The sequence below is a fragment of the Brienomyrus brachyistius genome, chromosome 10 (assembly GCF_023856365.1).
Source record: "Brienomyrus brachyistius isolate T26 chromosome 10, BBRACH_0.4, whole genome shotgun sequence".
In the NCBI taxonomy this organism is placed as follows: domain Eukaryota; kingdom Metazoa; phylum Chordata; class Actinopteri; order Osteoglossiformes; family Mormyridae; genus Brienomyrus; species Brienomyrus brachyistius.
The window spans coordinates 6963093-6986741 of NC_064542.1; the positions used below are offsets into that span (position 1 = coordinate 6963093).

Here is a 23649-nt window from a genome sequence, read left to right on the forward strand (position 1 = left end):
TTTTCAAAGTTAGTGGAAACACTAATCTGCTAACGAAAAGCTACAAGAGAAATTGATCACAAAAAGGCTTACGATGTGATCTACTTTGATTCCCAGAAGGCCTTTGATGTCCCCCCACAAACGGCTCCTGCTTAAGCTCAAAGCATCAGGGATTTTAGGAACTGTAGCAGCTTGGACAGAAAACTGGTTAACAGACAGGAAGCAGCAGGTAGTTATTAGAGGCACAATGTCACAGTGGGCCTGTGTTCATAGTGGGGTACCACAGGGTTCAATTTTAGGACCATTATTTGTTCCTAATTTATATTAATGATATTGACACCAGTACATACAGTAAACTGGTTAAAGTTGCAGATGATACCAAAATGGGTGGTGTAGAAGATACTGAACTAGGAGCACAGAAGCTACAACGGGATCTTGATTTAATTAGCGACTGGGCTGATACCTGGCAGATGAAATTTAACATAGATAAATATAAGGTAATCCATGAAGGGAGCAGAAATACGAGAGATTATGAGAAAGACCTCGTGTGTATGTTGATGCTTCCATGTCGCACTCTCGCCACTGTGGGGAAGCAATAAAAAAGATCAATAGGATGTTGGATTAAACTCCACACACCTAGAGATGCAAGTCAAGGGCAGTGATGCTACAATTATACAATTCCTTGGTAAGATCCCACCTAGAATATTGTGTGCAGGTTTGGTCACCATACCTTGGAAAGGGTGCAACGTAAGGCTACGAGAATGATTCCTGGTCTTAGAGGAATGTCTTATGAGGAGAGGTTAGCTGAGCTCACTCTGTTCAGCCTTGAGCAAAGGAGACTAAGGGGGGGACATGATCCAGGTATCTAAGATTCTAACAGGTCTGGATGCTGTTCAGCCAAATGGCTACTTCAATATTAGTTTAAATACTAGAACTCGTGGTCATAAGTGGAAATTAGCAGAAGAACATTTTAAAGTGAATTCGAGGAAGCACTTCTTTACACAGCATGTAGTTAGAGTATGGAATAGTCTTCCTGCTACTGCAGCGCAAGCTAAAACCCTGGGTTTCTTTAAATCAGAGCTAGATAAGATTTTAACAACTCTGAGCTATTTGTTAAGTGCTCCCCAAACGAGCTTGATGGGCCGAATGGCATCCTCTCATTTGTAAATTTCTTATGTTTTTAAAAAGAAAGATTCACTTTGCTAATTTGCAGTTAGCAGAACCCTGCCCACCACTGCACATCAGCTACATGCATGCATACAGGGAGTAGCATCAGCCATGAGCGTGGAAACACAGGCCTGTGCTGGCCATGAAAACGTCACAGCACATTAAGGACATGGAGAGGAAGGCAGCACTGTATGGTTGAGGACTCAGTCATTCATCCTCAGTGCCTCTTAGGGGCACACTGCTCGCATACCACTGCCCCAGGGCTGTCGTAGAGGCACCCTACTTCAAGCGCCCGAGCAGAGATGGTCAAGCAGATTGGGGGGAGTGACGCTCACAAGACAGGAAATGTGACAGTCCTACAGGGATGAGCGAGACAGGCCATTTTGGAAGGAGGCCCAGAGGGCTTCTCAGAGGGATGGAACAGCGCCTCCCGTTGGGGTGCAGCACTGAGATGAGCAGAGGCGAGGAGGGCAGCTGTGGCCCCCTCACAAAGACTGAAAAACCCGCGGAAGGTGGCCAGATCCGGGGCTCTGGGCTGCGTCCGCACTGCAGCCACTGAATTCCCGCTCGGCCCAGAAACTGAGCTGGAAAAGTGCTGCCGAGAGTCCCAGAGCTGCGGGGGTGCAGAGGGGATGAATCCGTGGAGGCTTTGGGGTCTGCAGAGTCACAGCAAAGCAACAGCACTGCACGCCACCCCCACAGGCTAGCTTTGTGCGGCCTCCCCGCTCGCTCCCTTCACGCAGTGCGGGGGCTGCCCCGTGTCTTAGCAACTGCCACAAAGCGGTCAGGCAGCCAGCGGTGCTCAGGGGGGCGGAGGGGGAGGGAATGTTTAAAAACCTGACCAGCATCCACATCCCGAAAGACCCCCCTGCACACGCCCCCTCCCTACCCAGCACGTGCTGTTCCTACTGCCCTCTCCACTAAAGCTGTAAAATGATAATGCAAAGCCATCTGACACCCCAGGATCAGTTCCTGCTCAGAGGAGCAAAGACCAAATAGGAGGGTGTCTAAGGGGGCTCCCCAGGGACACAAGGCCGCATTTCCCTGGGCAAGTACTCACATACACGGGGATTTCCTTTTTGGGAGGGGTCATCTACATGTGCAACCCAACGCCCTAAAAATGTCATCCTGCAAAAGCCACATTCACTGCCCTCCATAACGCAAATGCAGACACGCCTCAGTACTTAAAAGCCTAAAAGCTTGTCAGCGCTTCCCTCTGCCAATCAGAGTGCGCCGCAATACCCATTAACTTCACTTTTCCCCCCACATACAAGCAGTAAATCTTTAAAAAAAAAAAAAAAAACTTGGGTCGATGATCTATAAATATATTCCTCAATAAAATGCTTTTCACAACAGGGCAGTGATTTAGATCAGAGACTGGAGCCCTTAGAGCAGGGATGTCAAACTCCAGTCCTGGGGGGCAGGAGCCCTGTGTAGCTTAGTTCTGTTCCTGTTCCCCCACTAATAATTCAGCTCGAGAGCTGTGTGGTAATTAGCACAAGGAGTAGAATCAGGTGACACCCCTGCCTTAGAGGAAGTGTCTGCACAGAACCCCCCAGGCCAAGGTGGATCCTCAGTGCCCAGGGATGATTGACAAAGAAACAGGGAAAGTCCCACTGAAGGATTCCACTCTCCTGCCTGAGACCCATTCAAATCGCTCTAATGGCCTGAGGGATTAAAGCCCAATGAGCTCACAGGGACAGGGGGGGTGGGGGGGATCAGGAGCACACAGCAAATGTCCCCAAGGGTATGGACGCATACCTGTTTATATGATTTTTTTTTAAAAAAGGGAGTTCACTGGGTACTCAAATTAGTTCCAGGGAAAATGTGGCTTGGAACGCCACCCACCTATCCATCGATCCATCACGGCTTACCCAGTTCAAGGTGCTGTCAACGAGAAAACATTGAGCACAAGGCAGGGGACACACTGGATTGGATGCCAGTCCATCACAGGGCACAAGACAGGGACACACTGAACAGGATGCCAGTCCATCACAGGGCACAAGGCAGGGACACACTGAACAGGATGCCAGTCCATCACAGGGCACAAGGCAGGGGACACACTGGACGGGATGCCAGGCCATCACCGGGCACAAGGCAGGGGACACACTGGACGGGTTGCTTGTCCATCATGGGATACATGCACTCACATGGGCTGACTGAGGCATGCATACTGCACAGAGTGGGGTCGGGATTCGAGCCCCACTCCTGATGGAAAGGGCAAGTCCCAAGTTCCAAAGTCCTGACCCTGATGTGGAAGCAGGATCACGTAGCAGGGAGAAACACGAGGCGGCCAACGCTCCCTCCCACCCAGAAGCGGAGAGCTCTGGAGATCTCAGGGTCAGCAGGTTCATCCCATCTTTGTGAGCACACCACGTCTGAAAACAGGGATACCTGCGGTCTCCTAGATGGGGGACAGGGATGGGTCTGATCACTATGATCTCACACGGTCCTACGGCAGGAAACTGCAGCTCACTGCAGCGGCTAAAACGTCATCATTAAACCTGCGAGTGCCGCCGCGGTCAGGAAGAAAGCAGAGACTGTACCCAATGGCAGTCGGGACACCGGGTCCAGGGGGGTCCAGCAAACTGCAGGCGGGGAGTCGACATGGTGGCGGAAATAAACAGGAGCACAGATGCATCCGTCAGCCGCGTGTGCGACAGTGTGACGGCACGACTCGCGCCCGATCCAGAGGATCGGGAGCGGCAGGAAGTCAATGTGGCACCTCCTGGCCCCAGGAAGCAGGAGGTGGGCCAGCCTCGAGTGATGGGGGAGGGGCCCTCGGACGGACGGCCCTGGCCTGTCCTTCACATGCAACATCCCGAAGCCCCTGCCATGGACGCGAAGGCCAGGTCACAGGAAGAGGACTGCGGACACAGCTCATTCCTCTGGGCGGGAAGGTGGGGGGGGCTGTCCAAACGTCATGTCACCCAGCAGGAGACTGGAGCACGAAGCAGGTCACTCGCTACAGTCATCGCCATCTTAATCAGACCGGAAAGCATCACAGCCCTAAGGTGGCCCCCCTCACAACCAGCGATGGGTGGCTGCAGCCTTTCGGGGTGTGAGGGGATCATTTTTGGAGCAGGATGCAGGAAGGGGAGGCGGGAAATGTGCACAGTGCAGAGGGGACCGCACCACCGCACCAGAATGCGGCCAGACATGGTCACCTAAAAATAATAATAATCCCCCCCTGACATTTACAACCTGCACCATGCATCCCCCAGTGAGCACAGTGTGACTTGATAGGGGACTCATTCCCAGACTCCCTGCCTCTTACACAGCGGCGTATTTTCGGTGTGAAATCCAAGCGGGATCATCAAACAGGTGAGCGGATTCCCCCAGCCTCTCGGCCCGGGCCCAGGGACCGTCTCCTGGGTGTCACCGAGTAGCCTACAGGCAAACCTGCCCCATCATGCATCACGTGAGCGCAGAGAGGCCGATTTATCCTGAGGGAACAGTTGAGCCACACTGTCCAACAGGAGGCGGCACAGGCAAACCAGACCGACCGGCTGTTAAAGAATAACCTCGAGTGAATCGGACTGCCACGCCACTGCCACCTGCGTACACAGACGCATCGGCCTCTGTGAGCCAGACCGCAGGAATCCGAGAAAAGCGAAGATAACCTGCCGGGGCCTGCAGCCTCTGATCGGCGGCCTGTGCTTCTGCCAGACAGCAAGCTGACGAAACGCAGGAATCCTGTGAAGGGAGCGACACAGGAGGGAAGGTGCAGATATGCAGCAGGCAGGGGACGTAAACAGGGTTACTTACCACATCTTATGGGAAGGAACAGAGCCCAGAACAAGATCTGCACAAAAGAATTCCCATGAATGACCTTCGGCTCAGGCTCCTGCACATCTAACATAGGTTACTCTGGGTGAAAATCACACATGTGGACATGGAGCAGGCAAAGAGTTCAGTGCTGCCTTCAGCTTAAAGCTAGCAGATATGCATTCCTCCGACAGCACACGTCTGCAGACGCTTCCCACAGGCACGTGTACACACCCCGCCCAATCCCACCAGTGCTCACTGACGCCTGGGTTTCATTACTGCCGCTTGGGACCATGCCTCATGCACAAAGCAGAGCAGACCTTGCCACACCACAGAAGGGGCTATGGAACACTCACGTAAGAACGTATCAGTGTCACTCACAGGGTCCAGGCTAGCCTGCTGAGGAGTCCAAGCCCAGGGAATGTTCCGGGGCGATCCAGCTGGCAGAGCAGTGGGTAAAGATGGACTGGGAAGCTGAAGCGAGCAAGGGTCCGCACACTTAAAGATTCAATGCAGATGTTAAAGCAACCCGCAGCACAAAGATGCAGGGTGGCAAAACCAGTTCCAGCATTCCAGAAGTCCTGCTACAACCCTACTTACCCAAGTGTGTAAAAGACACCTCATAGCAGCTTTTACTGGGAGCCAAGGGAGAGTCACTACTGCAGAAGTTAGTCAGGGTTACCTAGAGTCAGGAGGACAGCTGCAGAAGCTGGGTCAAGAACAACCTGAGCCAGGAAAAGGGCTGCAGAAGCTGGTTGGGGACAACCCAGGCTAGGAAAACACTGCAGAAATTAGTGAAGAACACCCTGAGCCAGGGAGATGGGTGCAGATGCTGGTAGAGGACACCTTAGCCAGGAAAACATGTGGGATTTGTATTTCAAGGGTGCTCTCAATTCTGAGCAGCAGACAAATTCCATGCGGTGTGGAGGGTAACTCATTTATCGAAAAGGTGTGAGACCTTCATCCCTCCTCCATCAGTCCAAGTGCTTTTAACAACACAGACCTGCTTTCCAAATCAAAACAGAAGATGTGTCTTAAAATAAAGGAGACGATCGAAGGAGAGCCAAGCTAAACCACAGCAAACGCTCAGAGCAGAAAACCAGCAAATGAAAGTCAGTAGCAGAAGGTCATCAACGGCCCAACTGAACCGTGGCCTTCGGAACAGCAGAGAATGTTACAGCTTATATAAATGCAGGAAGGGCTCCGAATCAGGACAGTCACGATTCCAGGGAGATACGGGAACACAGAGGGAAACGGACCACAAGGGGAGACCGCCGGTCCGTGGACCCTCCCCAGGAGCCCCCAGTGGCCTGCCCCCCCCCAGTCAGCATGTGACAGGCCTCTGTTCACTGGGCTGGAGAAAAGGGGGAAGCACAGCCTCCTATTTGGACCACAAGCCTGCCACGTTAACAGGCAGACGGCTCGGGGCGGCCAGCAGCTGCCTCAAAGGTGCAGTGGGACGGCTTCCCGGATCAGGAGACGTTAAACCAGGAGGCAAGAGCCCCCATCCCCCCCCCCCCCCCCCCCGTGCTCTCTCCTTCGGGTATTTCATTCCTTCCATTCCCTCTACTCACTCCCTTTCCTAGACTGCTCTCTCATCTGGCTCAATTAAGGTGAACCCAAACTCCACCTGAAGGGCCCACAAGAAGGAGGCGAGGATGGGAAAAGCGGCGTCTCCAGAGCCTCTTCGGGCCAGACGTGTGAACGGCTCCTTCACCATGTGAAGCCTGCTCAGCTAGAAGCTGAGGTAAAAGGAAAGCTTAGAAAATCTTAATTATTAACAGGTCAAAAAGAGCACGTCTCTGAAAATAGAAGGACCTGAGCCACCCTGGGCTTAGTGACATTTACTCTGCGTATCGAGACGGAGAGCAGGGTGCAGTCAGAGACACGCAGGCTCCGCCTCTCTTAGTGGCCTTGCCCACTCCCTGCCTTTAATTTCCTCCAACCTGCCCAATTTGGTCTCATCCACCTCGAAGACACTCTTAAAAGCATATATCCACAAGTGTATAAAGTCTGCCGAGTCTGCAAACGGGGCACCCAAACCAATTCATTCTTAGTGGAATCCTCTTAAGGCTTTGGGAAAGGACGCATGGGGGATATAAACGCTGAAATTATATAAATTCACTCGAAGGACAACAAAGGAGCAATTAAACACCACGCACCTCTCGAAAAACAGAGAAGGAGAACAGTAGTAACACAACAACACAGCAGTGACACAAAGCCAAACACGAAGATAATGACAAGGTGGAAAGGGGAAATATTGAATTTCACGCAGGTCATCTTCCCTACCCTTTCATGGAAGCGAGACATTCGAAGAGCTGGCCTGATTTTATACAATACAGTCCCAGAAGACAGAGGGGATTCTGGGAAAAAGCATCGACACTGGGATGGGAGCATTACAGCCATTACCTCTTGTAACTTGAGCACCTCCATTCATCGGCTGTATCTCCCTGAAGGAAATGTGCCCCCCCCCCCATTACCTACTTCATGCAGAAAACCCGCCCTGGAGCTGCTCGCGCAGACTGGCCTGTTGTAGCCTGCACTTCTGGAGAAAGCATGACAGGCTGCCGGAATTGAAGAGACACGATCCAGCATGTGCCGTCAAAATGACAGTACCCTGTCTCCATACAGGTGACCAGATGGGGGGCTGAGACTCAAAGGGTGTAGGAGAGCAAGCAACCTCTAAGCATATACCCACTACAACCTTCCGGGTCTCTCCCAGTAACATCTGTCCTGAGGAGACCAGCAAAAATGAAAGGCATGTACTCCTAAATAGTTTCTCCCCAATTTACCCCTTTTAACAACCTCTTCACCATTTCAGATAATGATTAATTCAACATCCCTTGCCCTTGAACAATTAAATAGCTCATTTAAATTCATAAATCCTTTTAAAGGAAACTGCTGCTGCAGGTCCTTGGAAAACATTGATAAGAGAATCAGATCATTTCAAAGCCCAGCTGACTGCGATGCCTCTACACAGTGACTGCCCAAAATCCGGGTTACCACCGGAGGCAGTTTACAAGAAAAAACCTTAACTGCATGTTCTCTTATCTACAGACAGCAATTTCAAAAGCAACCTGTGGGATGGAGTTACAGAATTTTCCGGAAAGGATCTTTACAGATCTGGTAGGATTCAGACTGCGAGACTCAGCTGAAGATCATCTTGTCTGGTTTAGCTGAAGGAAGCCATTGAACTGCACACTGCACTCTCCAGTGAAGTCGGAGGAGCTCCTGAAGACTTGGACTGGCCGGCAAGCAAAAAACGTATTAATTTAAATTAAAAATTTTGGCGTCAACAACAGAACTCTTTAAAGAAATGATTAAATAAAATGCACCAAAAGCAGACTTCAAGCAATTCAAGCTAGTTCCATTGGTACTGGTTTAATCATTAACTAGAAAGCATAGACCTAATTAACCCATCACCCACATCACCCCCCACTGCAGTATCTACAAGTGTAGGTTGTGATCAGCATTAACCTCACCACCTAAACCTGATCCAGGGCCTCCTAGTCTGCATGGTGTTTACATAGTTTGCTACAGCTTACTGACGGTGACCAAAATGATTATCCTCACACAACGCCCGGCTCCAGCTGTGAAATCACAGCCAGTACACAATTTCTCTCATGATTTGAAGTCACACCGGGCCTTATCTCACAGAACAAAATCATTTCGGAATTAAACTAGACAACCGTTATTTTTTTTCAGCGACAATGTAAACTGTAATTTTGGGGGAATTTGTGTAATTACCATGATTTTGAAGCCTGTGGTTCGAGGTCCAGTCTCGCATCCTGACTTCTAATGACAGGTTGTGTCAGGCTCACACAACAGACATGCCGGACCACAGGGGAAGTATGAAATTATCTCTCAGTACTAGAAGGCAGATGAAGGTTACAGGCTTGTCCAGCAACCAAGATGTGCCGAACATGAAATTAGCTCTCAGTTCATTTCGAACAATGTCTGTCCCTCGTGCTTAACTTGAAACAGGTTTGGTGTGTTGTTTCATCACTCCTTTAAGATGGAACTGGTCAACTTTGGCTGTGTGCCGCGCTTAGGCTGAATTTCCAAACTCACCGACGTGCCCAAACAGTTACTCTGCCAGGCGAAAAATTACCCCACTTATCAACAATCTCTGTGGGATCCAGGATTCAGAGTGGCTTCGGTAGTGCTGAAGCACCACACGGAAGAAATTCAAAGCAGAGTCTAAAATGCACAAAATACGGCCAGAAATCTCTGTGATTAGTGCCGAAGGGGCTCTGAGCTCAAACATTTACTGCGAGGAATGTACTGTAGGCAAACGGATTTAATCAGGTTTTAGATTAGAAAGTGTGCATGCAGCTGTCAGCTGTGGCTCCAGTGAGCCCATTCTAAGCTACTATCAGAAAAACATCTTTAAAAGCAGCATGAATGAAAATAAAACCAAGAATAACGCACGTGACCAAACGCTGTTCCGGCAATAATAAAATTACTCCTTGAAACGACCTGACCCTTCACTGGACATAGAGAAGCAGCATGTTGAGACCCAGTATGTGTCCTGGTCCAGCTGGAACCGGGTCCATCTCCTCACACCTAGCCGCTGCGGCAGGACACTGTGACCTTGAGTTAAGAACTGAAAGGGTTCTGATCCAGAAATGATACCCATGAACCCTCAATGAACGACATCACACCTGCCATCTAGATGTCTGTCTTAATGGTTAAAGGGGGAACCAGCGGTCTGACTGCCAGCTGCTGGACCGCGCGGAAGCGACAAGGGGCGGGTATTGGCCGTCAGAATCGCCCCTCCCCCTCCCTGGTTCGGCTCGGTTCGGCTGGCGAAAGGCTTACTTCTCAGCGCCTGAATGAGCGCCTTGCCGTCCTTGATGAGCTCTTTGATGAACTTGTTCGTCCTGTCCAGCTCCAGCTCATGAGACTTCAGCCTGTCGCGGAACTGGGGGCTGTCCAGGTAGCAGTCGCTAAACTCCAGGGCAGGCAGCCCCATGTCTGCGCCGGGTCCAAAGCCGCAGCAGCCGCCGGGCGTGAGCAAATCGTCCAGGGGAGCCGCTACTCGCAAGCCAGCTGGTCAGTATCCAAACTACCGGGAGGAGAGAAGAAAAGAAACACCGCCCCCCCGCTGACTGCTTAACCCTCAAGGCGACCGCAGAATGTCCGCTAGCGAACCGGGTACCGCTGCTTACGCTGCCGGGCGAAGCACCGCCGGCTCTCCGGCTGGGGTGGGTACGCGACTCGCTACGGCTGGCGCGGCACCAAGCCCACCTATGCCATGTTTAATACGAACACAGCGCCGTAAGTACCACAGTCCCACGACAGGAACGCGCGGATGCCATCATCCTGCAGAGCAGCAAAGCGAACAGGCGGCAGTGCAGCGCGACCGACTCGGATTCCTTCCGCGGCTCTTTAACCGCGGCCGCGCGATCCAGATGCAGACTCAGCACCAACCTACCCTGAATCAAAACGCCATATGACTGACAGCCAGACGGACCAATGTCAGTGCAGGATCCCTGCGCGCTCTGCCCAGTGAGGTCCATCCGTTGGTTGGTTGGCTGTATCCTGAAGAGAGATGATGTCATGCTTGGGCGGGGAGTCTAAATCCGAATCGAATTCGCTTCACACAGATGCCGCTTTTCTTGGCCGGATTCCTTTACGTTCTATTCAGTCTAGGGGCTTTGATAAGGTAAAACGTCATGTGAAAATTCGGACAAAGTTGTAATGCGTCACACTCAGAAAGAGTATTAATGTGATTGATTACTCTACGTGTCCAGCCATCCATCTTTCAATCGCTTACCATGCTCAGGATTATCTAGAGCCAATCCCAGGCAGCACATGGCACAGACTGGGGGTTTACCCTGGACGGGATGGCAGTCCATCGCAGGGCACATCAACCCCATGTAACCTGAAATGCTGTTCTAAAATATCCACATATACAAATGGGGAGAAACCAGAGCCTAAAGTAAATGAATTAATATAATGCATGACAATAAAAAATAGGTATTACGGCAATCTTCTTTACACCTGATTCCTGTTGATGTGACATCCCACAATAGCTTCCTTTTTTTAGACAAAGCAAAATGTTATATCAAAACATATCCCATACTCCGGTTTGAACATTTTTGAATCACTTACCCGTTCTAAAAAACCCTGCCTTATGGCCATTCTGCTCTCCTCTACGGCCATCTGCTGGCGAGTACTGTACAACCCCCCCCCGCGCGCGGTAACACACCGCAGCCTTTTTAGGTAATCTTTCTACTGAGCCTTTATGCCTAGAGAAATTCTTCTGATTTAGAAAAAAAAGTGTATATTTTGAGTGTGTGAATGGACGGGCAGAGCAACCATGTAAATACGTCTTAATGTTAACGTTACATAACATTCACGTTTTCCATAACTGCTTCTCTAATACAAGGTCATGGTGTCGATCGTAGGACACTCACACATTACGGCCAATTAAGCCAATTCTCCTAACCGTTTGCCTTTCAACTGGAGAACATTGAAACTCCATACACACCATAAACCCTGGAGGTGGATCCAACAGGCTTTTTAAGTCATCCTACAGCTAATCCTTTCCTGTCTGCATTTCTTAGACATGGCAGAATGTTGCTTCCAGTTTTCCCCTGCTAAGCATTTGATGCCGCTGTCAAAAGGCTTTCTGCAGCCAGGTCATGCCAGAATGGGAGAACAACTGCATACTCTGATACTCTTAATGACATCACTGCTTTGACTAAATGGATCGTTTGTGGGGTACAGCATAGGAGGTGCAACCATTTATAATAAAACATTTATGCAGGTTACGGTAAACCCTCATACCATCCATCCATCCATTTGCTGTAACTGCTTATCCTATTCAGGGATCCTCCTAGTGATTCTAAACCTGTGCTTTTTGGAGCCCCATCTTAGCTGAATCTGACTCTATCTCTAAGCTTTGTTAATGGGCCCTGATGAGCTGATACAGTGTAACAAGTGTAACAAGCTGCAGATTATCACTGATGCTTGTGCCGATAACAAATTTATTGTGTTTCTTTAGAGTAAATTATTTTCTCATCTGTTGTGCTCTTATTAGTACAAAAATTCCACACAATTCTCAAGAAGTGTTTGGAGATGCCAAGATAGGTGACATCATGAGCAGGCTCATACTGACAGTCATGACTATGGGCATAACCCCACATACGACCTTACATTGTGATAAAAGTGGATCATATCCCAGCATGCACTGGTGAAGCCATTCCATCTGAAGAGCATGTCTTTTGGCTGCGGCAGGAAATGGAGGGAGAAAACCCACGCAAACACTGAGGAGAACTCCAGACACATGAGGCAGCAAGGAGAACCTTCAACCCTGGAGGTGTGAGGTGTCAGAGTTCCTCACCACGCCTCCTTGGAGGTTCCACCGGGGCTCCGGGGCCTGGATGGGATCGATGATGCAGGATAAACCTGCCAGCTGACTGACTTTTGTGGGACTACTGCCTTAAGTCACCGTTTTAAAAAGGAAAATAGCAGAGGCTGACCTTGTGAGACACCCCTGCAGCTAAAAGTAGTGTTTATCAGAGTAAGGGCAGGGATTGTGGATCCTGTGACTAAATAAATTACACAAAGCACTTGAATGCAGGCTTTGCAATGGCTGACACCTTCTTATAAATCAATGACATACATTATTGCAGCTCGGGTTGTGATGTTACCCTGTATGCTGGGGATGTTTACTGCTTCTCACAGACAGTGTTCATTTTGCTCACAAGTGAGTTCAGTTCATTTCAATTCAATTCATTTTTATATAGCACCTTTCACAGATTAGTTCCAAAGTGCTTTACATGGATGTGTTGTGATACATAAAACATCATTAGAGAGAAATGGGAAAAGGAAGGAAAGGAATTAAATAGAGTGAGTTGCTTTTGAGTGTCTACTGTTGGCTTTGTATTCATTTTCTATGGTCCCTGTCTTAGAAACCTTCAGACAAAATGGCTCCCACTTAGTTCAAACTTCTGAAACCTTCTCCTACCTTCCAGTTCAAACCAGGGACATTTACCGGGACTTGCCACTCACTGACAGTATGGGAATATGACATTCCCCATTTTCAGCTGCCAAGCTCACCAGCTGGGATAAATATAGACTTGTGATGGCCATCTTAGGGTAGGGTGCGTTTGTAAGGGATTAAGCACTTGTGGGCGAGAGAGCGAAGGGACGGACGGAGCCAGGATGTCTAGCAGACCACTGAGAGCTCATTCACTAACCTGTTTGCAGACACGGCATACGGAAATGCTGCCACCCTTGGCGATTCCCCAGAGGCATTTTCACAGGTAAATCTCTTCAAGCTCCCTGTCTGGCTGTTTGTCACCGGAGACACACTTGGAGCGATTCGCTTGCATTTCAGGGGGCTGTCAGGCTTCCCATGGCCAGTAATAGAATGAACTTCCCGGAAAAAATGGTCCTTCTCCAGGCTACCCGAACATTCCTCAGCAGCCGCTGACACTTTTCCAAAATTCTTTTCTCCGCCAGATTTCTGGTTTTTAATGATAACGAGTTTTACTACAGCTACTGTTCTGATGTGGATTTATGGGTGAGCTGCACTGACAGCAGCACAGTGTTTCCTTAGATGGAAACCTCATAAATCTTATTTCTTACTTTTCTTCACGAAGGAAAGTCGATAAGAACTGGAGGCGGGTATGTTTTTAAATAAACACATATGTGAGATAGATTTGCGAAGTTAGTGACGATCCTGGGCTGATGATATTAGCCGGAAATTTGCAGTGGCATCAGTGTGTAAATATTCATCGTGTCTTTTTTACCTTTGACCTCCTAGTATCTGGCTGCATTATAATCATGTAAAGATAATTTGATGAATTAATGATAATGCTTTATCGGTATATATATATATTTTTTTTTAAACTAAATTTTAATATGATTATACGTGATTTCTCGATTTTTCTTTTTCTGTCGCACTCGCACAGGCTTTGCCCGAGGCACCTTTGGCTGCTTACAAAAGTGGCGGAGCGCTGGGTACTTTCCCAGATTGCTGGGATAAGCGGGGGCCCGATCGGAGGCTGATGAGGGGGGCAGTGCGGGGGGCAGCGCGGGACCCGCTCCGGGAGGGTACGTGGTGCATACCCCGTAACTGCGTTACAGGCGCACCTACTCCTACCGGGATCGGGACGCCGGGCGGCTGCCAGTAAAATGACGGAAGGGGAGATAACGGTGTTTCCGCTGGGGCCGGAGAATTTCGGGATCGACATGCAAGATTACAAGAAGCTGACGCGCCTGTACTGCCTGAACGGCGGATACCATCTGCGGATACTGTCTGATGGGACGGTGGAGGGCAGCAGGGACGAGGACGACGCTTACAGTAAGGCTGCAGGCGAGATTAAGGCTGATGGTTGTTTGTTTACAGGTCGCCGCGCTGGTACCGGGGCGACGGGGCAGCCGGGACCCTCCGATCGCTTAATGCCTTCGTCAGATGAATTGCGCGCAGGTGGTGTTTTGACATTTTGATATGCAGCGACATTGCCTTATTAGTGCCGTGCTGCTCTTTTAACATCGGCGTTTTAAAAGGCTCCCCCACTTATCTACGAGCAATGAAAAGTGTTTGATGTATAACGGCATTGCCTCTGGTAACGCGGCCACATGACAGACCTTTGGTCTATTTTGATCTTAGCCAGTGATATATGATGAGTCATTTTCTTTGGCATGCATTTCATCAGAAATCTAAGGCTGGATCCTGATGCATTTAATCAGAAATCTAAGGTTGGATCCTGACGCATTTCTTCAGAAATTTCATCAGATTTCAGGAGGCTGATGGCAGCCTGGGGCTCTGGGGCACAGCTGTTAACGTTGTAAACGTTGTGATTTAGATAGTGATGAGTGTGTGACTGCGGAAAACGGGATCTGGGTGCCGTGTCAGCTTCGACATCCAGCTTCAGTCACAGTGTCAGGAGGGCGTCTGCTCCCTATCTCCTGCTGACGCGCCTCTTCCCTGTTGCAGACGTGATGCGGCTAAAAGCCGTCAGCATCGGTGTGGTGGTGATCGAGGGCCAGGAGGCGGCGCTATACCTGGCCATGAACGAGCAGGGCCAGCTTTATGGCACAGTGAGCTTCGCGGCAAATCGTTTGTTGACCTATTGATTTTATAGTTTAAAATGGGTTTCAAATTCTGGCAAACAGATGTGGGCTAATCTTCACCTTTATTTCCACGTTTTTCCCAGTCCGACCTGAATGACGACTGTTACTTTCTGGAGAAGCTGGAGGAGAATCACTACAACACCTACATGTCTCAGAAGTACCAGGACCAAGGCTGGTATGTTGGCATCAAGAAGAACGGACGGCCCAAGGCTGGACCCAGGACCCATATGGGGCAGAAGGCTATCTACTTCTTACCTCGCGTAATAGACAACACAAGCAAATGAAGACAGGCCTGCAGAGGGGAAAGATCAATCCCTCACCGAGTAGAACATCATTTTAGGCCATTTATTCCCAACTACTGACATAATGAAACACTAAACTTGCTGCTCACAGAAATCTGGAATTTCTGTCACCGCTAATATGTGATTATAGCTGATAAAAATGATTCAGCTTTTATCTGTAAGTACACAGCTTGAATAGTCTCAGTGACTTTCTGTCCTTATACTGTGCCCCACAACGTAACACTAACAATGAATTAAATCTTTATTTTTTTACTTGCATATAAGATCTTTTTTTGAATATTATTTTGTGTAGAAAATGTGCTTATATGAAACTTGTTTTTTCACTTTACTGTAATACATGTATTTATTAATCAGCCAATTAACTATAAAATAAGAGCATCATTTTATCCATAAACACCCACAACTATATAGTGTCTGGCATTTAGGTGCATCAATATGTCAAAATGTGAAAAAACTGCAATGGTATTACTTCTTCGTATGAGGTGATTTTTACAGGTATATGCATTAAGTATAAATATCTATGTTTTTGACTGTTATATAAATTGAGTATTAATGAAAATTATATAATTAAAATATTCAGGCTTGCCATGAAATAATTACGGTAAACGCATTCAAATTGATGCTTTGTTGTGTCCCACGTGAGGAGGAGATTAGTGAATTACAAACGTCATTTCCTGTTATGAAATCAGTGACCTCTGAGTAGCACGCTGGTTAGTTTAATATGTAACAGTTCAAGATCACACACTGTGCTGTATTTCACTGATGGGCTGAGATCATATGTCTTTGAATCGTTTAAACAAACCCTTGTATTCACGTATGAGCCGCTAAGATGTTCTCACCTGAAATTGTAACCCGCTAATTAAATGTAATGTAAATATTTCATGGTGTCCGTGGTTGTTTTATACTGAGTGCTTTCTCTACCTTTCTCGGCACGTCGCGTTAGAACGTGATCGGTCGTCGAATCATTGTAAATTGAGGCCACAAGGTGGCAGCATTGTGCTGTAAATGTCCTTATTGTGGCGCAACTTTAAACATTTTTACGTTTATGGGATAAAGTGCTCCGATTTCAGCTAATATCAGGTCATGGATGTAGGGGGGCAGAGAAGAGTCTCTGTTATGTAACTCCTGCTTGAGTATAACATTTCTTAAAAGGCACATGGAGACGTTTGCATCATAACAAGAGCCATGAAAAAATAAAATAATATCTTCTGCGCATAATCACAGAGGGTCACTTATAAATACGTCGCTAGCAGATCATGGGAAGCGTAGAGTTCGTCTTTGTTTTTTACTTGGACACTTTCTTCAAGGGCTCAACAGATCCAGTTTGCTGAACATTTGGTTACACGGTCCAGTTCAGTGTTTGAGCCCCTGGTGGCAAAGTAGGTTTCCCTGGTGCCAGAGGAAGAGTTTGGTGCCGTGTGACTGCAGCTGTGGTCTGTGTCCTCTGGTTGAGAGCACACACACACACACACATTTTTTTTTGCCCTTTATACAACCTGGCAGGTACTTGGTCCATCTGAGCTAAATTAATAGGTAGTTATAGGTGCGACGAAGACACAATCACTCCTACCCTTTCTAGTCAACATTGTCCCGGTACGATGAGCTGAAAGTGCATTGAAACGGCGGCTCACCACAGCCTGTTCAGAAACACAGGGCCGCCGTCATCCTGCCAAGTCCTTATTATGAGGTTTGTCCTTGTGTTGACTGATCAGTTTCACTTGGCCCAAGACTTCGTTACACAACACAGGGGAATGAAGTGTTGCTAGGGTCTGTGTCTGGGCTCGGTTTGTGAAATGAATGCTCTGCAAGTCTGGAAACTTGCACAGACACCGTGCCCGTGTGGGGGGGGGGTGGGGGGGCTGTATCCGTCCTCAGCCCAACCTGGGAGCTTGGCGAGGGGGGTGACTTGTGAGAGAGAGGGAGAGAGAGGGAGAGAAATCTCTCCTTGCTGGCCCCTGTCCTCCATGCTGCAGAAGGAGCGTAAAGCTGAAGACGCCCAGGCTTCCTTTGGGGCCCCTGTCAGGCACAGCCGGGCCCCGGGCTCCATAAAACACCGCGGAAGGTTTCCATCCAGGTGGGGAACCAAGCCCAGCTAAACTGCAGGAGCACACTTCCACTGTCCTGCCTGCCTCCCACCCTCCACCTGTTCCAGGCGGCCCCCGCTGCTCCATCCGGTCCCCACCCCCCGCCCGTCACATCCAAATAGATGGTGGGATATCCACAGCCCCACCACCATTAATCCATGGCCCTTGTGGTCAGAAATATAAAAAAAAGTCTGGTGTTATTAGAGCCCCTGAACTCCAGCTTGCTGGCTCTCTAAACCACGCACACACACACACACACACACACACACACACACACACACACACACAAACACGCACACACACACACACACACACACACACAAACACGCACACATTCACACGCACACACACAGAAACACACAGTCATACACAGACACACACACACAGACACGTACACTCATTCACACACACATACACACACACTAAGAGAGAAACACACAGTCATACACAGACACACACACACACATGCGCGCGCACACACACATGCACACGCACACACACAGAAACAGTCATACACAGACACACACACACATGCACACGCACACACAGAAACACACAGTCATACACAGACACACACATGCACACACACATGCACACACAGTCATACACAGACACACACACACGCATGCACAGACACAGAAACACACAATCATGCACAGACACACACACACATAGACCTATACACGGATTTGTAATTACTGTATATCTTTGTGGGGACTTTCCATTCATTGCTATGCGGAAAACTCTAATCCTAACATGACAATACGTAACTAAGCAAAATATGAGACTTTTGGCATTTTTAGGTTTGTGATGGCATTCATAGATCTTTTTGGGAACCTGAAAAATGGTCGAACAATTTCAGAATGACAGGTTTTTATCACATTGTAATTACATTTGGTCCCCACAATGTAATATAAACATAATTCACACATCCACAAAAGCCAAGTAAAAGAAATAATCAACTCAAAGATAAAATGGCGAGTACAGGGCATAGAGGGGGTCCTGCCATAAGATGTACTGGGCATACGATGGGCATACAACAGGCATGCGATGGGCATACAACAGGCATGCGATGGGCATACAACAGGTATGCAAAGGCATGCAGGAAGCATTTCTGACTCCCAGTGACTCTTCGGCACTGAATCAGTACTTTCACGCAATATTTAGTTGGCGTGTCTCTTACTGCTATAATTTAATACATTCGAAAAGTTGTTTTACGAGGTTTGGGCATGAATTTGGGGAAAAAAAATCAAAACAAACAAAAACTGGGCTTTAATACAGATTTATACTTGTATACTCTGGCAGATTTCTCCATGTTAACCAGAATATATATTACAAAACTCTGCGTAAAAAAGTTAAATGATTTATTCACAGTGGTCTTGTGCAGTGAATAGCGCCGTGTCTGACTCATCTGGAGACCAGGTGGGTCACGTCCCTCACTAGGATCTCCGCTGTGAGTCGCCCTACACTGTGGTCACATACAGGCCGACCGGAGCAAATCCCTTCTGTCATCCAGGTTCCTGCTTACTCACACTGCTGACGCCAGAATCGAATGGAGAAGCCGTCCTTACCTGGCGACGAAGGGCACACACACACACACAGGTTTGATATCTTTGTGGGGACTCTCCATTCATTCCTATGGGGAAAACTCTAATGCCAACATGACGACCTTAACCCCTACCCAGCCCTAACCTTAACCATAAGTAACTAAACTAAATACAAGAATTTGGCGTTTTATTTTTTGATTTCAGGGTGTGTGTGTGGATTATGGTTATATTACATTGTAGGGAACATTTGGTCCCTACAATGTAATATAAACATAGTCAACACACACACTTACACACACACACAGCCTGGGTGCATGACGGTGTGAGGGGCGGGGGGGGGGATTAGCTTTGACCCTTTAATGGGAAAAGATCTGGCCCAGACGTGTCAGTGTAAAGCAGCTCTGTCGGCCTCCCAGCTCTCTCCGTGTCACGCCGCCTTCCAGGGGTGGACTCTGCACGATTGCTCCAGTGCTTCCAGAACAGAAAGTCCATCTCCGTCTCATTTTCTATTTTGGGAGAGAGCCGACTGTGTTGTGTGTTTGGGGCTTGTCAGATTTGTGACGAGAGAAAATTGCGTGCTTCACACGCGTCATCAGCATGATTCCCTGGGCGGTCAGCACCCCCCCTCCCGCCCCCCCACTCCTCCCAGTCAAGGTCACTTCCACTTCCCGTCATTCTTTGACCGAGGACAGAGGGAACAGACTGATATCTGTGGCGGTGCACAAACAGCAGGCTATTAATGGCAAATATCTGGCATTCCCAACGTATCCGTCTACAGGATATTACGTTATGACTGAGCGTGGAAGTCACTGCCATTCATCACCCTTTCACACAATAATGCACAGAAGCACACCGAGCTTTTCATGTCAGACGTGTTCTAATTTGGGGACACTCAGGAAAAGCCATTCACCAGAGCTGTTCCTGAAGACCCAAAGTGTTCAGTGAGTTCCTTTCCGGTGATTGGGCCTCCTCACAAAAGGCACGGTCACCAGGCTGGTACCTTCCAGACATTTAAAGGAGACCATCTGTCTGGGGGTGGGGGGGGGTGACCATGTGTCAGATTAGAACTGTGTTCTTTCAAGGGACGAATCCATGTTGTGTGTTAAGGCAGATTCACACTTCTGTGTAGTATCTACGCTACCTTGCACCCTACTTCGTAGCCTGACGCACAATTCCACAAAAATGCAACTACAGGTGTTGGCTACAATGTCGGGCTACCAAAGGCATAGATTTTACGCAGACGTATAATGGCGCTTTTTCCATTGGAAATACTGGAATCAATCAGTACTGCGAAGAGGCACTGATTACGGTGCGGTTCCAGCCCGCTTCGGTTTTCCACTGCAGAAGGGTGCTTGGTAAAGGCGTTGCCGGGTTTGGGGAGCAACAGTGACATAAAAGCGAAGAGGTGTAGGTCACAATCTATATGCTAATTTCTACTAGCACGTCTGTGAGAATCACCATCTAATGGTAGCATCAAACTCTACAGATATTAGCATTCGCTTGTGCAAAATTACATTACGAATGCATTCCGTTCAGCTGGCCTATCATATTTTTTTAAGCAGCCCGTTGCAAATGTTCAAGTTCTGTTATCAGGAATATATCAATACATTGCGATGTGTGATACTACTAATAATGAATAATATGCAGAATGATGCGGAACACCAGTAGCTCCGTGCATTTTGACCAGTCGGAGGGTGGTGACGCGACCAGCTCAGTTTGGTGATGTTGTTGGCCCTGTTAGAAAGCGTGGCCTTGTCACTGCGGGTACAGTTCATGTACGGCTCGGTCCGTGGGGACAGTGGAAAAGCTCCATTTGTTTGGGTTTATCCAAAAGGGTGCAATAACGGTGAATGAAATAACGTGTCACTCTTCCTGAAATCATCTGAGAAACAGCCCTGTAATAGGGACCACATTTTCTAGCACTGGGAATATAAAGCAGAATGTTTCATAAAATGAGCTATTTTTTAATAGCTAAAACACAAGTGATGAAACTTTGTGATTTGTGCAGAAATTATATTAAAGTCGTGAAAATGAGAACTGACTTCACTCATCTAATGCTGCAAAAATGCATCTTATTGACTGAATAGAAAAGGCAGGACAAGGTTCAGAGTATGAAGAACAACATGCTTCCCCTTCACAGAGAGCCTCATCTGCGATTCAACTCCCAGTGCAATAGAACTGGTCAGAAGTTTGTCCTGCCAAAGGGATTTCTGGGAAATTTGGCAGCTTCATTCATGATGGCCTCTGGGGGCTCGTCATGTGAGGGTCCAGCTTCCTGCTGAGAAGTGGACTGAGACGGGCTGGGCCTCTGGGATGTTGTCGTGGAGACTAACTGTGAGATGGGTTGGGACAGTTGGTCTGTGTGTGTGTGTGTGTGTGTGTGTCCACAATGATAAAAACCTGTTATTTTGCTGATGTGGGGATGTGTTTTTGCTCCCCAAAAGGGGAAACTCGACTTTATAAAAATCTGTGACTGCAATCAATGAATTAAAAATGCCAAAAGTCAAAACCATACAAATTTTACTTGGTTACTTATGGTTAATGCTAGGGCTTGTAGGGCTTAAGGTCATCATTGTAGGGATCAGAGTTTATCCCATAGAAATAAATGGAGAGTTCCCGTAAATACAAATGAATACAAACATGTGTGTGTTGAATTGTTCAACACATTTTGCATATATGTGTTGGGTGTCAATGATAGAATAGCTGAAAAGGGTTTTTTACATGCGTGTGCATTAATTATTGTGTGTTTGTGTTTATTACAGTGGGTGAGATTACACACGTCCGTGTAGTGCATATGCGTCGGAGAATTCATTTTTATATTTTCCAAAAAACAGCAAATACTTTGTGGAAATTCCAACATAGTAACATTTCAAGAAGTTATTCGGTTTTTTCATCATTAAAAGACGCCGAATAGAGAGTCACTGTGGAACTTCCAGAATAAGACCCCCATGTGGCCCTTTGGCTCACTGGCGCCTGTAGAAAGTTTCGATTGGGTCGTGTGTCAGGGGGCAGTTATGTTTAAGGGGGGGGCATGCCTTTTATATAGTTCTGCTTATTATATAAAATAAACATCTATATTAAAAACTCATCTATAAAACATCTATATTTTGTTATTATTTAGATGTGCGGGGGCAACTGGAGTGGCCATGTATTTATTTTACTCAGGGGGTTGGGGGGGGACATGGCCTCCCCTGACCATTATAGCGTTTCAGTGTTGGCTCTGACTGCTAGATGAGGGTCCATCTGTCGCACGTGTCGGCCTAGGCGTTGGAGAGAGGGATGTGCCCTGTCCAGAGAGAGGGATGTGCCCTGTCCAGAGAGAGGGATGTGCCCTGTCCGGAGAGAGGGATGTGCCCTTTCCAGAGAGAGGGATGTGCCCTTTCCGGAGAGAGGGATGTGCCCTCTCCGGAGAGAGGGATGTGCCCTGTCCGGAGAGAGGGATGTGCCCTTTCCGGAGAGAGGGATGTGCCCTGTCCGGAGAGAGGGATGTGCCCTTTCCGGAGAGAGGGATGTGCCCTGTCCGGAGAGAGGGATGTGCCCTCTCCGGAGAGAGGGATGTGCCCTGTCCGGAGAGAGGGATGTGCCCTCTCCGGAGAGAGGGATGTGCCCTGTCCAGAGAGCCTCTCAGGGATCCTGGCATGTGCCGGCGGCCTGCTGTCAGCCGGGCTCCCTTGTTTTGGCTATGGAGCTACACTGATGCTTAGCATTTAGCATGTCGGCTTTCTCCCACATGCTGCTGCTCCATTCTGCACACTACCTGAGGTACACCAGTCTGTAGCACAGCGACTGGCGCACTGCAGTCCTCGAGAAACTCTCAGTGATGGAGGATAATGTGAAAGAGGTTACACAGATTTGAGTGCGGCTCAAAAAATGCACGACTTCCTTGTGGAATGCGATGACAGGATTCCGAAACGATGCTGGGGATTGTCATGCCAGAATGCTAAATGGTAACTGCGTGCTACGGTGAGTAAGAGAATGTCACACCTGGTATACAGACATTCCCTGTCGCAGTGACCCTGGACTGCAGCTACCACCAAGCACTCCCAGCCCAAGGAGTGAAAAGAATGACATTAGCTGGAAGGCAGCAGCTCCTTGTCACCAAGCAATGAAAGCAATCCGTCGTCGAGCTGATTGTACTATTTATTTTAACAAATATATATGACTCATCTAAGTATGTCTCAGTGTGGCTTGCTAAGGGAGATTGTCTACAAAACACTCACAGAGGAAGGAGGGTCCTCCAGGAAGATTTTCAAACTCTACTTTAGTCTGCATACTCCATGGACCTGACAGTACACTTTGTCCAGATGTGGGCAGTTCGGGTCCAGAGAATAAAAATCCAGACCAAGATTTTGTTTCCACCAACCAGTTGAGTGTAAAGAGTCACAACCACAGAGCACTCAACTGGTTGGTTGAAACAAAGTCTTGGCCTGGACTTCACTATTCACTGGACCTGAACTGCCCACCTCTCACTGTGTCCCTAACAAATAGGGTTTAAAAATCAGTGCTGAATGTCAGTGCTCATTATATAGCTCCATACTTGACAACATGATCCTGAACTTGTTCTGCTTTGTCAGCTGAGTCTGGTTACAGCTCTGAAAGACTCCCTGAAGCATAACGAGAATCAGTGTACTTCCTGAGCCAGTCAAGCCTGCTCCATGAGATCTACGCAGCCTATGGCAGAGAGAAGTCGACCCAGACATAAGGATCGCA

At 48.2% G+C, this 23649-nt stretch overlaps 2 protein-coding genes across 5 annotated transcripts in view; one reads left to right on the top strand and one right to left on the bottom strand.

The window, feature by feature from the left end:
* Window positions 1–13416, bottom strand: part of LOC125750019 (rho GTPase-activating protein 26-like) — a 45627-nt gene extending 32211 nt beyond the window's left edge. The window contains exons 1-2 of one of the 2 annotated variants that reach the window (XM_049027245.1): window positions 13125–13416; window positions 9736–10458 (exon numbers count right to left, since the gene is read on the bottom strand). In XM_049027245.1, coding sequence (XP_048883202.1) covers window positions 9736–9889 — 154 coding nt within the window. In that variant the 5' untranslated portion in view covers window positions 9890–10458; window positions 13125–13416. The remainder of the gene's footprint in view (window positions 1–9735; window positions 10459–13124) is intronic. The other variant, XM_049027246.1, reaches the window with a different exon arrangement.
* On the top strand, window positions 13048–16188 carry fgf1a (fibroblast growth factor 1a). 3 transcript variants are annotated; one of them, XM_049027247.1, is made up of 4 exons: window positions 13048–13190; window positions 13842–14233; window positions 14870–14973; window positions 15090–16188. In XM_049027247.1, the coding sequence occupies exons 2-4, from the start codon at window positions 14065–14067 to the stop codon at window positions 15288–15290; spliced, it is 474 nt and encodes a 157-aa protein (XP_048883204.1). In that variant the 5' UTR covers window positions 13048–13190; window positions 13842–14064; the 3' UTR covers window positions 15291–16188. The 3 variants fall into 3 exon arrangements, with proteins under 3 accessions (XP_048883204.1, XP_048883207.1, XP_048883205.1); XM_049027250.1 differs by lacking the exon at window positions 13048–13190 and adding an exon at window positions 13536–13554; XM_049027248.1 differs by lacking the exon at window positions 13048–13190 and adding an exon at window positions 13591–13649.
* The last annotated feature ends 7461 nt before the right edge of the window (window positions 16189–23649 follow it).

What these genes read in the sequence shown, in the direction of transcription:
- fgf1a (XM_049027247.1), top strand. Translation starts at nt 14,065, where the DNA reads ATGACGGAAGGGGAGATAACGGTGTTTCCGCTGGGGCCGGAGAATTTC. An exon ending in GGACGAGGACGACGCTTACA is followed by an intron (nt 14,234 to 14,869) that starts GTAAGGCTGCAG and finishes TCCCTGTTGCAG; the next exon opens with ACGTGATGCGGCTAAAAGCC. An exon ending in AGGGCCAGCTTTATGGCACA is followed by an intron (nt 14,974 to 15,089) that starts GTGAGCTTCGCG and finishes CGTTTTTCCCAG; the next exon opens with TCCGACCTGAATGACGACTG.